At 41.6% G+C, this 18,347-nt stretch overlaps 1 protein-coding gene across 1 annotated transcript in view; it reads left to right on the forward strand.

The window, feature by feature from the left end:
• Window positions 1-15,748: 15,748 nt before the first annotated feature.
• Window positions 15,749-18,347, forward strand: part of LOC135504344 (AMP deaminase 1-like) — a 31,990-nt gene continuing 29,391 nt past the window's right edge. Inside the window, exons 1-2 of the mRNA XM_064922835.1 lie at window positions 15,749-15,908; window positions 16,029-16,194. Coding sequence (XP_064778907.1) covers window positions 15,757-15,908; window positions 16,029-16,194 — 318 coding nt within the window. The 5' untranslated portion in view covers window positions 15,749-15,756. The remainder of the gene's footprint in view (window positions 15,909-16,028; window positions 16,195-18,347) is intronic.

Raw genomic sequence — 18,347 nt, forward strand, 5'->3', positions numbered from 1 at the left:
AAACTTCTGAGGTACAGTGGATTCAAAGACTAGTTTGTATGTCCCATGCTGGTGTTTGATGTCAACATTAGATTTTAAAATTCAAATTCCCATTCTGTCAAGAAGTCTGGCGTTGCCATACCTCCCAAATCGCGTGGTTCGCGACGAGGCTACGTCGACTAATGCATTTATATTAATCTCACTCGGGTATAAATACAAATTCGAGCTGACATAATGTACGTTTAGCTACTTATTCTATCCAATGACACCAAATACTGTAAACGTTCGTTCACTTGCGTCAGTAAACTGTCAGATTTTTGGCTTTGTGTATTTATATATCTTTCTGACACGAAGGGTGATCTTTATCAGAATGGAATATATAAACATGTTGGTCAACTGTCCAAAGCGTCAGTAGGCATACGCCAAGATCTGGAACATTCCACAACTATTTCCTGTTTTTTTTGGTCTCAGTCCTTGTCAAACAATACAGTAATCCCTCATTAGCTACCGACCCTTGATCGTCATGAAACATGACCACAGCGCCCCGACAATTTGTCTGAAAGTCCCCTGATTAGATATTCTATGGTAGCCGTTCTTAAATTATGGGTCGCGGACTTGTGGTGGGTCGCGACGTGTCCGTACATGTATAATTATTTAATGAATAGATTTGGCCAAGTGCAACTGCGGTCTCTGTTCAGTGCGGTCTCTGCTCAGTTTGGCAGCTGCGGGAGAGGGATATGCGGGTGTGCTTCGCGGTTTACCATATTATTTTTTTTCTGGAGTTTTCTTGATCACTCCGCGTCACACGCTGCAGCACTGTCGTTCAACAGCAGATTATGCGCTGTAAACCACTTTGTAATTCCCACTCGCCAAATGGACTCAAGGTCGCAACAAGTTCTGACTTTAGCTCAATCGTCATGCAAAGCCAGTACAGCGATGAGTTTCTCTTTCATACAAATTGAGAATTAACGAGGAGCTCCCTCAATGTGTTTTGTGTGGGGAAGTACTTAGTAATGAGTCAATCGAAACGAAAAATTCATATAACGACACGGTTACTCCCTTATTAACATGACTAGCTATTTATATTGCTATTTCATTGTTATTTGTTTGTCTAAAATGCATTTGTTTTGGGTATAAGGGAAAAGATATGTACCAACATTTACGTATATTGGTACATTTACCTAAATTTCGGTCCCAGCAAAACACATTTCTCATTTGGGTCCCAGGCTGAAAAAGTTAAAGAACCCCTGTTCTAGGGCATTGCTTCCCAAACCTTTTTATAGTCCCGTAACCCTCCAAACATTCAACCTCCAGCTGCGTATCCCCTCTAACACCAGGGTCAGCGCACTCTCAAATGTTTTTGCCATCATTGTAAGCCTGATGCGCACACACTATACGATATGTTTAATAAATGTAAGAATTAGTGCGTTTTTGTTACAACACGGCTCATGGGAAGTGACAGAGTTCTTATAGGGCCAGGGCATATATAATAATCAATAATTTTGCTCTTTATTTAGCTATCTTACATAACCTTATTTGTTCATCTCAAATTGTGAATAACTCACCACAGGTTAATGAGAAGGCTGTGCTTGAAAGGATGCACATGACTGCAATGCTGGGTTGTATTGGATAGTGTCTTAAATCATTTCCAGTGTGTCTGTGCCTGTATTTAGTTTTCATGCGAGTGATGGCCGAGAATCCAATCTCACATAGGTACAAGGTTGCAAAGGGCATGAATGTTTTACCAGCGCGATTTCTCAATAAGCTCGTCTCTCAATTTAAAAAAAGTCAATACTTTACCCCTTGATAACCAGCGCACTTCTCTGTATGTTGTAAAAGTGTTACATGGTCTTAACCCATATCATTGCATAATGAAGAAAATACACGAGAGTTCAGGGGCCTTGCTTTAAAAAAGTTAACCATTTTCACTGTAGTGTCCAAAACGTCTTTCAAGCACAGTAAGAGCCTCTTGGTGGATGCTGCAGTGTTCCCAAGTGGTGTCGGGAGCAACCGCTTGCATCCGTGTTACCACTCCACTATGTCTCCCTGTCGTGGCTTTTGCTCCATCAGTACAAATACCAACACATCTTGACCACCAAAGTCGATTTGATGTCACAAAGCTGTCCCGTACTTTAAAAATATCCTATCATGCTGTCCTGGTTTCCAGAAGAGGATGTCGTCCTTAATTGACACCCCCCCCCCCCCCATAAATGTAACGGACATATACCAGGAGCTGTGCCAGGCCCACCACGTCTTTTGACTCATCCAGCTGTAACGCATAGGATTCACTGGCTTGTATGCGAAGCAGTAGTTGTTTCAAAACATCTCCTGTCATGCCAATGATGCGTCGTGAAACGGTGTTGTTTGAAGAAGGCATTGTCTGTATAGTTTTTTGGGACTTCTCCCCCAGCGTTGTCCCAGCCATATCCGCGGTAGCAGGAAGAATTAAGTCCTAAACCAGGCAAGCCCCACACAATAGTATGGGGCTTGCCTGTCCAAGCCACTCGGTAGCTCACCATATAAGACACTTCTAGCCCCTTCTTATTAACGGTATCTGTTGCTTTTATACATGTTTTACTACTCAAGTCGTCTTCATTTTTGCTCAAACTCCTGTCTTATTTTTCAAATTGTCATGTTTAGTTTCTGAATGTCTGCGCAAGAGTGAAGATTTCCCGCGAGAGACTAACTGTTAATGTGATTGGATGTTAATTATCTGACGAGGCTTCCTGTATTTGACGTTATTTCGCGGAACACTAGATGGTTTAATATTTTTGGCAGTGAAACGAGGCCACTCAGGAGAGGAAACAAACATTAACCAAAGGTATATCCACGTTTGAAAATTTAAATGGACTGTTTGAAAATGTGAATCACATTTTTATTTGACGTACCCTAAACGACATTGTGCGTTCCACAGTTTGGGATTAGCCGTTTTAGGGAATGGATAACCTAAAATAATGTTACTGCCAATAACACCAACTGAACAGGATGCTCATACTGCACAAATGAAGCGTGAACTCAAAATATGGTGACGGAAACAAACGTAAACTGACAAGGGGAGCATAGGTTGTCATTTTCCACTCACAATCTTGAGTCTCAGTCAACAAATGAGTCGCTTTTCCGACAAATAAAAATGGATAATATCATGTATCTAGTCGAGTGCAAATTACAGTCCAATTCACTCCTGTCCCAAAACTATTGGGACTGAGGTTGTCTATTGTGACAGACACCCTTGAACTGAAGATATTGAAAATAGTGTTGTGGAATTTAAGTATCTTTTTTTTCAATGTTCTGTGCAACTTTAAATAAAGTCGGCTACATGTGTTTTTGTTTTGGGACAAGAGTGAATTGGGCTAGAATGTGCACTAGACAAGATATAGTGCCTTCAGAAAGTATTCACTCCTCTAGACATTTTCCACGTTTTGTCATTACAAAGTGGGATTCAATTGGATTTAATTGTATTTTTTTGTTGTCAATGATTGACACAATACTCTGTCAAAGTCTAAGAAAAAATTCTAACATTTGTAAAATAAACCACTCTTGATTTAGATAAATATTCAACCTCCTGAGTCAATACATGTTAGAATCCCCTTTGGCAGCAAGTACAGCTGTGGATCTTTCTGGGTAAGTCTCTAAGAGTGTTCCACACCTGGATGTGCAACATTATTATTTTCATTGCTAGACAACCATTTTCAGGCCTTGCCATAGATTTTCAAGCAGATTTAAGTCAAAACTGTAACTCTGCCACTCAGGTTCATTCACTGTCTTCATAATAAACAATTCCTGTGTAGAATAGCCTTGTGTTATAGGTTCTCCTGTATAAAGGTGGATTAATCTCTGTGTCTGGTGGAAAGCAGACTGAACCAGGTTTTTCTCTAGGATTTTGCCTGTGCTTAACTTCATTCAGTGAAAAAAAATGTATCCTGCAAAACTCCCCAGTCCTTAACAATTACAAACATACCCATAACATGATGCAGCCACCACTATGCTTGAAAATATGGAGAGTGGTACTCAGTAATGTGTTTGGGGCAAATGCAAAACATATTTTTTGGTATTCAGAACAAAAACTTAATTGCTTTGCCACATTTTTTGCAGTATTGCTTTATTGCCATCTTGCAATAAGGATGGATGTTTTGGAATATTTTTTATTCTGTGCAGGCTTCCTTTTCCTTCTGTCAATTAGGTTAGTATTGTGGAGTAACTACAATGTTTTTGGTCCATCCTCAGTTTTCTCCTATCACAGCCATTATACATTATACTATACATTATACATGAACTGTTTTACAGTCACCATTTGCCTAATGGATGGTGAAATCCCTGAGTTTCTACTTTGACATTATGTGGTACAGTGTCAAAAACCCTCAATTTAAGCAATTTTAAATTCAGGCTAACACACCAACATTTTGAAATGTCAAGGGGTGTGAATACTCTCATAGGGCACTGTACATGATGGAAACGGCTGGATTAAAAGAAGTGGAACACCTGTTGTTGAACTTTGCTTCAGTCTGACAGTCTATCCTCCCTCTATGTTAAGGGGAAATATGAGATTTGAAACTTAGACACCAAGTGACCCACTAGAGAGGCTAAGTGAAATAGATGTTTTTTTCTTCTAGGAACTCCTCTCTTATGGTAAGAATTTGTTTGTTTCATTTTGGACAAGATATTTCCAGGAAACCTTTCTCCATAAGGAGTCGATGCGGCTGTGCTCGCTTGTATAAAGTCTTATTTGCATCTATAAACAAATTTATTGTGTATGTCATTCATGATCATGACATACAATAACATGTAGAGTGCAGTTTTATATCACTTTGGCAATAATGCGGAAAGAGCTCATCTATTGTTATTGTTGGTCTTCTATAATGTGACCAGTTTGGGTCAGAGGACCAGGAATTAGTCCCTCAAATGATCTGGTATTTATTTTCAGGGTATAGGGAAACTTCTCTGTCAATGCCCCTCACTGGCCACCACCCGCCTGTCTACCCAATGTCTCCCACTGCCCACCTCCCTGCTCTCAATCCATCTCTCTTACTTGATTTCCTTTATTGGCTGCACACTGAAATGAGCTTTGACATTTGGGATTGCATTCCCAAAATAGATTGGTTGTGTCTTCAGGGCTGTTCTGAGAAAGCACTGGGGGACATTGGAGAATCGGGTATGAGGTTGGTGCATGGGCTTAGGTGTTTTCACACGTGTTCTTCGCTTCAAGTTTTTCTTCCCATTACTCTCAAGTGTACCAAAAAAAGGTCATACACTTCCATGAGCTTGCTCTCCTTGCCAAACTGGAAGGAGTTATATCTTGTCTGTTCAAGATTAATCAAAATACATTTAAGAATGTGTTATCAATACATCCTTTTATATATTCTTAAAAGATCTATCAGATTGGTTTACTTTACTTTGGTTTATTTTCCTGGGCAAGCAGATGTCAAATTAGCTAAATGATTGAGTTTGGCACCCTTTGGAGCATGAAAGTGGGAGAAAGGAGAATATCTTGTATTTGAGATTACAGTACCTATTTCTCAGTGAAAAATTTCTCAAGTTTTAACCTTAGGCCTGTCAGGGAGTGGAGGAGTTCAATTCTGCAGTGTAGGAAAAGCAGGAACATTGCATGATGGAAATGGATCCACACACACTCATAAGATTATGCAATCTCAAGTGGTTACTCTTTCATAGTTGTGACTAGACTTAGTAGGTAATTTGTCAGTGTTGTTGGAGACTCCACAGCCAAAAGTGTTTTTTTCTGGACCATGCAGCTTTTCAGGCTTGGTTTGTCCAGTGTGCTTTAGTTTTTATACTTTCTTACATTTCCAACCAGCAACCTGGCTATTCTTGGCTAATAAAAAGCTGCCCTTCCCTGCCCACATGCTCAAAGGCCTTTGGGGGGGAGAAGTGGACTACTTTGACTTAACGCAGGTTCTCTACTGTTGTTTCAGAAACGGCTGGATATTTGATGCTCCTTTTTGTGTTCAGCGGAACTATTTCCCAGGTCACATGAGTGTACTGTAGTAGCTTTTGCTGAATACATTTTGCAACATTTATTTTTACTGCCCTAATTACACCCCAAATTAGTCAATTGTAGTAGCTTTTGCTGAATATATTCTGCAATGATTTGTAAACACTGCTAGATATTTTAGCAATAAGGCCCGAGGGGGTGTGGTATATGGCCAATATACCATGGCGAAGGCCTGTTCTTAGGCACCACGCATTTGTGGCATAATTAGTGTTTTGTCATACCTGTGGTATACGGTCTGATATACCACGGTTGTCAGCCAATCAGCATTCGGGGCTCGAGCCATCCAGTTAATAATGTATAATTAAAAACATTTAAGTGTATACGTGATTGTCTAGACTGTTCAGTGCAGTCTAGTTTTCCAGAAAATGATTTTCCAGTTGTATTCCCACTGACCACGACCACCCTAATGGAAACAGAAAAATACTCTACTCTTGAACTTGACGAGCTATCGGTCTGGTGTTATACAAGTCTATCTCCCTCTGTCCCTCTGTGTGTACTTGTCAGGGAGACCTGGACAGATATTAAAACTTAAAATAGAGTGGGCACGCAGAATCCTCTTTTGCGTATCCTGTGTGGGCACTGCAGGCTCTGGTTACACGGCGCAGGCACAGCTTCATATTGCACTGGAGAGGCAGATAACTCTACACTTCCCTACTACACCGGTCCAGTAGCTGACCAGCTTTGCTAGTCCTCAGGGAGCACGTTTGTGGAAGCGAACAGCCATCACCATGCCTAAAGTCAATATGCCAGGTGAGTCATCTGGTGGGTGCCGCTGACATTGTATTGACAGACTGCTGCCCCACTCAAGGCATGCCCAGGCCTGAGATTGTTGGTGGCTCTGTCATGCAGCAACATAGCCAATAAACAGATTTTCAGATTGCAGTTTTTTGTATATGAAAATGTAGCTCTTTGGTAATAGTCTTCTGTACAATGATTTGTCTATCCAGTCTTAATCTCTCAGGGTTTATATTTATTTCACATCTTGTTTTCTAACGGAACACACATTTAATTACGAATTTCAGACTCAAATTATGTTGGTGACTTTCTCACATTTGCAAGAGTCAGTCACAAACGTCTGCTGATTTATCCACTCATGTTTTTTCTTTTTTTAAACATCTTTTAGGAAATCTGTTCATAAATGTTCATTTTAAGGATTTACACAGGATAACAGTTTGTAATGAGTTCCTAATCTAAATTTGCCTTAATATCAGAGTTTTGGCATTTTAATATACTGATGCAGTCACACCAGGTTTTGTGGCATGGGCACAGACCAGACCAACTGTTCTGGTGGTACATACCCATTGAGGCATTTGTTAGTTTGTCTGTCTGCTACTCAATGTCACTGACATTATTAGTGATGGGCAGAAAATTAGCTTTACAGCTTTAGTGTCTAATCACCCAGGGCCGGACAACCGCATTTGGGGACCCGGGGATAACTTCCCAAAGAGAATAATGTAATACACACTTTTTTGTTTTTGCTATGGGGGCAGGATTTTTTGTTTTAAAGCTCAACTCATGCTTTTGTTCACATCTTGCCATGAGGCTGAGAGAAAATGTCAAAGTTAAGCTAATTTACTGCAATTCTACATATTACCAGCCCATTTGGTCATCTGACCCTGTATGCATCTTGCTGGCAAGATGTTAAGGCATAATATGAGCAAGCAGTCCACATTATCACATTCTTTTCATTTTTTATTTTACCTATATTTAACTAGGCAAGTCAGTTAAGAACATTTATTTACAATGACTGCCTACCCCGGCCAAACCTGGACGACACACAAACATTTTGTGCCCGCCCTATGGGACTCCCAATCACAGCCGGATATGATACAGCCTGGAATCGAACCAGGGTCTGTCGTGACGCCTCTAGCGCTACGATGCAGTGCCTTAGACCGCTGCACCACACGGGGAGCCCCAAAACTCTCTGACGAAGTGTTGGATACCTGTTATGTTACATTAAACGTATGTGGATGTACTATAATACACAATGTTACATGATGTGTTGCCTTTTAGATTGAGAGTAGAGGAGAAATTGAATGAGGCATATGCTGAGTGGTTGCGTCAGAGCAGTGAAATTGAGAAAGTTAGAGATTGATGGCTGTAACTTGTCAGCAAATTCTGCTAGGTCAAGTGTTGTTATGGAAGAACCCAGGACATGTATTTCAGCCAAACATTTTGTGTTGGTCATTTAAGGAATGAGGCATGATGGAGTGTGGTATATAACCAATGTACCACGGCTAAGGGCTGTTCTTTTGCACAACTCTTAGCCGTGATATATTGGCTATATACCACAAACCCTGAGGTGCCTTATTGCTATTATAAACTGGTTACCAATGTAATTATAACTATTTCCCAGATAACAATGACATCACAAATGAGTGTACTGTAGTAGATTTTTGCTGAATACATTTTGCAACATTTATTTTTACTGCCCTAATTACACCACAAATGAGTCAATTGTAGTAGCTTTTCCTGAATAAATGTTGCAATGATTTGTAAACACTGCTAGATATTTTAGCAATAAGGCCCGAGGGGTGTGTGGTATATGGCCAATATACCACAGCTAAGGCCTGTTCTTAGGCACCATGCATTTGTGGTGTAATTAATTATGTTCAGTAAAAATAAATGTGGAATACGGTCTGATATACCACGGCTGTCAGCCAATCAGCATTCAGGGCTCAAACCACCCAGTTTATAACTTGTAATATAGCACATTGATACCAGTGAACACCATGCATTTTTGTGCAATAGTTAAATGCTATATCAGTTTCTGAATGATATTGTGTAAATGATCACTAGACCCGCGTCACCATTCAGAATCAAGTGGTTTATTTCTGTTTTGTTATTTTTCTACTAAGGCTGTTGGCAAACAGCTGGCCCATGTTTTTCTTGAAATACTGGTACTGAATAGTACTGTATCATCTCTATCAGCTCCCTGTATGACTATTGTAATGAGTTCCTGAGTGTAATTCAATCATAAGAGGGCCCTGCTGTCTGGGGGGAGGGATATCACTAACTGATTTTTTTGAAGGGGTAGAAAATAGAAGTGCTATTGTTCAGACAGCTGCTCTCCAGGAGGTATTGGCTGGCTGACTGGATAAGGGTGACAGTGGGTGCAGTGGTTAGATATGAGGTTGGAGCACGCTCAGGGCCTAACGTAAACACAGGAACATTCCGAGACTGCCTACAATGGATGTAAACTCATAGACGGTTGAACTGAAGTTGAGTCATATTAAGTACAAAGGCCCTGCATAGTCAACATGGTTACAAAATGTACATGTTAAATTGTTGTGGATTGAAAAAAGGTAGGTATGTCAAAATGTTTTTTGTGTAAAAATACAGTTGAAGTTGGAAGGTAACATAGACTTAGGTTGAAGTCGTCAACTTGTTTTTCAAACACTCCACAAATTTCTTGTCAACAAACTATAGTTTTGGCAAGTCAGTTAGGATATCTACTTTGTGCATGACAAAAGTAATTTTTCTAACAATTGTTTACAGACAGATTATTTCACTTATAATTCACTGTATCACAATTCCAGTGGGTCAGAAGTTTACATACACTAAGTTGACTTGTCTTTAAACAGCTTGGAAAATTCCAGAAGATTATGTCATGGCTTTAGAAGCTTCTGATAGGCTAATTGACATTATTTGAGTCAATTGGAGGTGTACTTGTGGATGTACTTCAAGGCCTACCTTCAAACTCAGTGCCTCTTTGTTTGACATCATGGGAAAATCTAAAGAAATCAGCCAAGACCTCAGAAAAACAATTGTAGACCTCCACAAGTCTGGTTCATCCTTGGGAGCAATTTCCAATCGCCTGAAGCTACCATGTTCATCTGTACAAACAATAGTACGCAAGAAAAAACACCATGGGACCACGTAGCCGTAATAGCGCTCAGAAAGTAGACGCCTTCTGTCTCTTAGAGATGAATGTACTTTGGCGCAAAAAGTGCAAATCAATCCCAGAACAACAGCAAAGGACCTTGTGAAGATGCTGGAGGAAACGGGTACAAAGTATCTATATCCACAATAAAACGAGTCCTATATCGACATAACCTGAAAGGCCGCTCAGCAAGGAAGAAGCCACTGCTCAAAAACCGCCATAAAAATGCCAGACTATGGTTTGCAACTGCACATGGGGACAAAGATTGTACTTTTTGGAGAAATGCCCTCTGGTCAGATGAAACAAAAATAGAACTGTTTGGCCATAATGACCATCATTATGTTTGGAGGAAAAGGGGGAGGCTTGCAAGCCGAAGAACACCATCCCTACCATAAAGCACGGGGGTGGCAGCATCATGTTGTGGGGGTGCTTTGCTGCAGGTGGTTCTGGTGCACTTCACAAAATTCATGGTATCATGAGGAAGTAAAATTATGTGGATATATTGAAGCAACATCTTAAGACATCAGTCAGGAAGTTAATGCTGGGGTCTTGCAAATGGACACTGACCCCAAGCATACTTCCAAAGTTGTGGCAAAATGGCTTAAGGACAACAAAGTCAAGGTATTGCCGTGGCCATCACAAAACCCTGACCTCAATCCTATAGAAAATTTGTGGCAGAACTAAAAAAGCGTGTGCGAGCAAGGAGGCCTACAAACCTGACTCAGTTACACCAGCTCTGTCAGGATGGATGGGCCAAAATTCCCCAAACTTATTGTGGGAAGCTTGTGGAAGGCTACCCAAAATGTTTGACCCAAGTTAAACAATTTAAAGGCAATGCTACCAAATACTAATTGAGTGTATGTAAACTTCTGACCCACTGGGAATGTGATGAAAGAAATAAAAGCTGAAATAAATCATTCTCTCTACTATTATTCTGACATTTCACATTGTTAAAATAAAGTGGTTATCCGAACTGACCTAAGACAGGGAATTTTAGGGGAGGATGGATGTGGCCATGTATAGATCTTGGCCAACAACCTCCTTCCCTCAGTAAGAGCATTGAAGATGGGTCGTGGCTGGGTCTTCCAGCATGACAACGACCCGAAACACACAGCAAGGGCAACTAAGGAGTGGCTCCGTAAGAAGCATCTCAAGGTCCTGGAGTGGTCTAGCCAGTCTCCAGACCTGAACCCAATAGAAAAACTTTGGAGTTAGCTGAAAGTCCGTATTGCCCAGCGACAGCTCCGAAACCTGAAGGATCTGGAGAAGGTCTGTATGGAGGAGTGGGCCAAAATCCCTGCTCCAGTGTGTGCAAACCTAGTCAAGAACGACAGGAACATATGATCTCTGTAATTACAAACAAAGGTTTCTGTACCAAATATTAAGTTCTGCTTTTCTGATGTATCAAATACTTAAGCCATGCAATAAAATGCAAATTAATTACTTAAATCATACAATGTGATTTTCTGGATTTTTGTTTATGATTCCGTCTCTCACAGTTGAAGTGTACCTATGATTAAAAATGAAGATTTTGTAAAACCAGAAAAAAATGCAACTGTCTGTGAAACTATGTATTCACAATATTATGAATGAATTGTTGTTTAATTGGTAGCATTTCATTGTGTGACTGATTTTACTAATTGCGTTAGAGGTGCACTACCTTGGGCTTCCAGCGGGGAGACCTGAGGTCTACCTACCTACGCACCCCTCCCCATCTCGTACTTCTGAGTGGGAGACCTTCCCAGGCAGTGGCCTGCCTAGCTCACAAACTAGAATCAGGGCTCCCACTCCGACAAGGTTGACATATTGTTTACGTGACATGCAAATGAGCGATCGATAGCCGATCATGCAAATGTCAACAATCCAAATGTTTTTGTGCGGGCGCCACGTGCTGCCCCCGGGATGATGCCGCCCTGGGTGGCTGCCCATGTCGCCTATACCTAAATCCGCCACTGCTAAAGGAATACATTAATCAAAGGTGAAATGTCTCATTGAGTAGGGCTCCGTTAGAGTAGAGCTAATTTAGAGTGCATGACCGTTGAAGTTAGAATTGAACAAAATAAATTTCATGCGTGTTTGCATAGATTAATGTTTAACCTCAATACACATCCATCGATGCTCTAGTTGATTTTGTTGTGTCTTTCAGTCTTGGTGCAATTCATTGTTAGTATTTTATCAATGCCTTCTTTAACTAACTCAATTGACTTATGTTTAAGTCATCTCGTGCTGAATCAGGAAGGTTGCATCCCTAAATGGGAAAAGGGGTTTCTAGTATTTGATCAAATCAAACAGACCAGGGATGGGTGGCTCATTCATTTTAATGTGTAATACTTTGGTAACATCATCTAACTCTTTAATTCCTAACATGACTTGTCTTTGTTTCTTTGGTTCCATTTTGGGTTATCCTCTTCTCTCCTGCTGTGGAATGCACTATCAGGTCAAAGTAAGTATAAAGGGTGAGAAGAAGATATCAAATGTAGAGAAACCTGACCCTGCATGTACAGTGCATATCGTAAGTATTTACCCCCTTGGGTTTTTTCAAATTTAGTTTTGTTTTACAAAGTGGATATAATTGTGATCTTCACAAAATACCTCAATGTCAAATTAATAAGAAAAATCAATACATTTTTACAAATTAATAATACAAAAATAATATGGTTTAAGTATTCACCCCTTTTGTTATGGCAAGTCCAAATTTGCTTCATGTAATAAGTTGCATGGACTCACTCTAAATGCAATATTTGTCACGCCCTGACCTTAGTTATCTATGTTCTATGTATTATTTTGGTCAGGTCAGGGTGTGACGAGGGTGGGTATATGTGTTTTGTCTTGTCTAAGGTTTTTGTGTATCTATGGGGTTTTGGTATGTCTAGGTAAATGTAAGTCTATGGTGGCCTGAATTGGTTCCCAATTAGAGGCAGCTGTTTATCGTTGTCTCTGATTGGGGATCCTATTTAGGTTGCTATTTGCCATTTTGGTTAGGTGGGTTATTGTCTATGTGTAGTTGCCTGTCAGCACTCGGTTAATATAGCGTCACGGTCGTTTTGTTTAGTGGTCTTTCTTTATTAAAGGAAATATGTATTCATATCACGCTGCGCCTTGGTCTCATCAATATGGTGAACGTGACAATATTAGGGTTAACATTATTTTTTAATGACTACCCCATCTCTGTACCCCACACATACAATTATCTGTAAGGTCCCTCATTCGAGTAGCGTATTTCAAGCACAGATTCAACCACGATTACCAAGGGGGCTGTTCCAATGCCTCACAAAGAAAGGCGCCAATTGGTAGATGGGTAAAACAAAGCAGACGCTGAATATACATTTGAGCATGGTAAAGTTATTAATTAGGCTGTAGATGGCCTCCAGAGTGGCACAGTGGTTTAAGGCACTGCATCGTAATGCTAGCTGTGCCACTAGAGATTCTGGGTTTGAGTCCAGGCTCTGTCACAGCCGGCCGCGACCGGGAGACACATGGGGGCGGCGCACAACTGGCCCAGTGTTGTCTGGGTAAGGGGAGGGTTTGGCCGGCAGGGATGTCCTTGTCCCATCGGGCACTAGCGACCCATGTGTCAGGCAGGCCCAGTGCACGGTGTACGGTGTTTCCTCCCGACACATTGGTGTGGTTGGCTTCCAGGTTAAGTGGGCATTGTGTCAAGAAGCAGTGCGGCTTGGTTGGGTTGTGTTTCGGAGGACGCACGGCCCTCGACCTTCGCCTCTCCCGAGTCCGTACGGGTGTTGCTGCGATAAGACAAGACTGTAACTACCAATTGGATACCACGAAATTGGGGAGATAAAGGGGTAAAAAAAAAAAATTGTGTATCAATACAACCAGTTACTATAAAGATACAGGTGTCCTTCCTAACTGAGTTGCTAGCAGAACAAGGAAACCGCTCAGGGATTTCATCATTTGGCCAATGGTGATTTTAAAACAGTAACAGAGTTTAATGGCTGTGATGGGAGAAAACTGAGGATGGATCAATAACATTGCAGTTACTCCACAATACTAACCTAAACAACACACAGAATAAAAAATATTCCAAAACCTGCATCATGTTTGTGTAACAGTATAAATTTAGACCGTCCCCTCGCCCATACCCGGGCGCGAACCAGGGACTCTCTGCACACATCAACAACAGTCACCCACGAAGCACCGTTACCCATCGCTCCACAAAAGCCGCGGCCCTTGCAGAGCAAGGGGAACTACTACTTCAAGGTCTCAGAGCAAGTGACGTCTCCGATTGAAACGCTATTTAGCGCACACCACCGCTAACTAAGCTAGCCGTTTCACATCCGTTACATTTGCAACATAGCACTAAAGTAATACTGCAAAAAATGTGCCAAAGGAATTAACGTTTTGTCCTGAATACAAAGTGTTGTGTTTGGGGAAAATCCAACACAACACGTCACTGAGTACTACATTACATATTATCAAGCATGGTGGTGGCTGCATCATGTTATGAGTATGCTTGTCATCGGCAAGGACTAGGATAAAAAAGAAACAGAATGGAGCTAACCACAGGTAAAATCCTAGAAGAAAACCTGCTTCTGTCTGCTATCCACCAGACACTGAGAGACAAATTCATTCACCTTTCAGCAGGATAAGAACCTAGAACACAAGGCCATATCTACACTACAGTTGCTTATCAAGATGATATTAAATGTTCCTAAGTGGCCTAGTAACGGTTTTGACATAAATTTGCTTGAAAATCTATGGCAAAACCTGAAAATAGCTGTCTAGCAATCAAACAACTTGACAGTGCTTGAAGAATTTTGAAAATAGTAATGGGCAAATATTGTACAATCCAGGTGTGGAAAGTGAGACTTACCCCAAAATATTTGCACCTGTAATTTTCTGCCAAAGGTGTTTCTAACATATATTGACTCATGGGGGTGAATACTTATCTAATCAAGATATATTAGTGTTTAATTAATTATTTGTGTTACATTTCTCTTCCACTTTTACATTAGAGTATTTTGTGTCGATCAACAAAAAAATTGCAGAATTCATTTTAATACTACTTTAAAACAATAATAATCCAAGTGTGTGAATTATATGCACTGTATGTCCCACGGTAGAAATTTGTGACTGTCAACATTAATTCATTCACTTATTTGTCATAGAATAAAGTTTGTAGTGGATGCTAGACAAAAAAAATGAATCAATGAATTGATCAGTCCGATGGCGCTTGAGCTTCTTGGGCCTTGTTGAGTCCACAGACACTATGACTCCAGGAACAAGATAGGCCAAGAGTTGCAGCAGTATCACTGCATCTTTGTCTAGTTTGGCCCGAGAAGGTTGTCTTGTTTGTACTGTAGATATTTGATGTCAGTGCAGAGCAAATTGTTGAGTGTTTGTGAGTTGTCTGGCCCTAATCTTTGTGCTGGATTACTGTAGCTTTGTGTGCATGGAACCTTGTGTTCACAGCCCAGGCTAGTGCTGTGAGTTGACGTTGGACCAAGTTCTGCTTGGTTTTATACACACTAAGCATGCGCTGCTGGAGAGTCTGTTTTCAACTGTTGCAGTAAGGTATGTCTAATGTTTCCCTTTGTGATATGATAGTACCTTGTTTTTTACAAAATAATTTCAAACAACAATTTCAATCATGTTGAATTTGACCATCCTACTGTAGCTTGCTTTATCACGCCTGTTTAATCTATGCTGCTGATAGCTTGTTCCATGTTCAGTGCTTGTTTCGGGTCAACACTCCATATTGTCCATTTCTTTGCATAATTTCCTGGGTAATGCACTTGAATAGCTTTTGGGAAACAAAATGTAATGTAGAAAATTACGTAATAAAAGTGCACATTTTCAACTTAGTAACTACCTTTGAAAAAACAGGGTGGTTAACACCTATGTGTTTCTGCCAGAGACCGATGAGCATATGCTTGCCTTTGCGGAGAAAGTCTTTGCATCGGAGACCAAAGGTGAGGGCGTCCGTGATGAGATCTCCATGTTTGAAGTTCAAGATGACTGTCCCATCCTCCAACAGGAAATGGCCCACCATCTGCACACCAATGAAGATACTGACAAACGGTGGGTAGGAGTTCCTAAAAAAAAAATTTCTTCATGTGAACTGTCCAACAATGGTATCACCCTTTGCCTTACCACTAAATCCACTGTTTGTCTGTCCCTCCTCCTCCTCCCCCTCTGTAGTAAGAAGAGACAGCAGAAGTGTCGCACCATCACTTTACCTTCGTCAATGAGTGACCAGGACAGGAAGGTGCTGCCCCCTGTGGTGGATGTGTTGTTGGACATACCAACCTACCAAGAAGTGCCTGACTTCCAGAGAGTGGCCATCATTGGAGACTATGCCTCTGGGGTATTATACCTTAGCTATGTAGCCTACATTTCTCTTTTATCCAGGTTAGTCTTATGGAGAACAAATCTCCTTTGCAAGAGAGACCTGGTTCAAGATGTCAGCGGGGTCGAACATGATGGACCCCACTCATAAATCAAATCAAACTTTATTTGTCACATGCGCCGACTACAACAAGTGTAGACCTTACCGTGAAATGCTTACTTTACAAGCCCTTAACCAACAGTGCAGTTCAAGAAGAGTTAAGAAAATATTTACCAAATAAACTAAAGTAAAAAATAATACAAATTAACACAATAACATAAACAATAACGAGGCTACATACAGGGGGTAACGGTTAGAGGTAATTTTACATGTAGGTACGGGTGAAGTGACTATGCATAGATAATAAACAGTGAGTAGCAGAAATATACAAAATAAATGGGGGGGGGGGTCAATGTAATAGTCCAGTGGCCATTTGATTAATTGTTCAGCAGTCTAATGGCTTGGGGGTAGAAGCTGTTAAGGAGCCTTTTGGTCCGAGACTTGGCGTTCGGTACCGCTTGCCGTGCGGTAGCAGACTGTTTTCTCTATGACATGGGTGACTGGAGTCGTTGATAATTTTATGGTCTTTCCTCTGACACCGCCTATTATATAGGTCTTGGATTGCAGGAAGCTTGGCCCCAGTGATGGACTGGGCTGTTAATGGGAGCCTGTTCGGCCCGCCTTTTCCTGTAGTCCACGATCAGCTCCTTTGCCTCCCTCATTGAGGGAGAGGTTGTTGTCCTGATACCACACTGCCAGAGCTCTGACCTCCTCCCTATAAGCTGTCTCATCGTTGTCGGTGAGGCCTACCACTATTGTGTCGTCAGCAAACTTAATGATGGTGATGGAGTCGTGTTTGGCCATGCAGTCGTGGGTGAACAGGGAGTACCGGAGGGGACTAAGTACACACCCCTGAGGGGACCCTGTGTTGAGGATCAGCGTGGCAGACGTGTTGTTGCCTACTCTTACCACCTGGGGGCGGCCTGTCAGGAAATCCACGATCCAGTTTGAGAGGGAGGTGTTTAGTCCAGGGTCCTTAGCTTAGTGATGATCTTTGTGGGCACTATGGTGTTGAGCTGAGCTGTAGTCAATTAAGTGCATTCTCACATAGGTGTTCCTTTTGTCCAGGTGGGAAAGGGCAGTGTGTAGTGCGATTGAGATTGTGTCATCTGTGGATCTGTTGGGGCGGTATGCAAATTGGAGTGGGTCTAGGCTATCCGGGAGGATGCTGTTGATGTGAGCCATGACCAGCCTTTCAAAGCACTTCATGGCTACCGATGTGAGTGCTACGTTGCGGTAATCATTTAGGCAGGTTACCTTCGCTTCGTTGGGCACAGGGACTATGGTGGTCTGCTTGAAACATGTAGGTATTACAGACTCACTTGCCAGTTGGTCCGCACATGCTTTGAGTACACGTCCTGGTAATGCATCAGGCCCCGCGGCTTCTTGAATGTTGGCCTGTTTAAAGGTCTTGCTCACATCGGCTACCAAGAGCGTTATCACACAGTCATCCAGAACAGCTGGTGCTCTCGTGCATGCTTCAGTATTGCTTGCCTCGAAGCAAGCATGAAAGACATTTAGCTCATCTGGTAGGCTCACATCACTGGAAAGCTCGCGTCTGGGTTTCCCTTTGTAGTCCTTAATACTTTTCAGGCCCTGCCACATCCAACAAGCGTTAGAGTTGGTGTAGTAGGATTCAATCTTAATCCTGTTTTGATGCTTTGCTTATTTGATGGTTCGTCTGAGGGCATAGCGGGATTTCTTATAGGCGTCCGGATTAGTGTCCTGCTCCTTGAAAGCGGTAGCTCTAGCCTTTAGCTTGTTGCCTGTTATCCATGGCTTCTGGTTGGGGTATATTTACGTACGGTCACTGTGGGGACGATGTCGTCGATGCACTTATTGATGAAGCCGATGACTGAGGTGGTATACTCCTCAATGCCATTGGATGAATCCTGGAACATATTCCAGTCTGTGCTAGCAAAACAGTCCTGTAGCTTAGCATCCTCGCCATCTGACCACTTCAGTATTGAGCGAGTCACTGGTACTTCCTGCTTTAGTTTTTGCTTGTAAGCAGGAATCAGGAGGATAGCATTATGGTCGGATTTGCCAAATGGAGGGCGGGGGAGAGTTTT

The sequence above is a fragment of the Oncorhynchus masou genome, chromosome 18 (genome assembly GCF_036934945.1).
Source record: "Oncorhynchus masou masou isolate Uvic2021 chromosome 18, UVic_Omas_1.1, whole genome shotgun sequence".
Classification (NCBI taxonomy): Eukaryota; Metazoa; Chordata; class Actinopteri; order Salmoniformes; family Salmonidae; genus Oncorhynchus; species Oncorhynchus masou.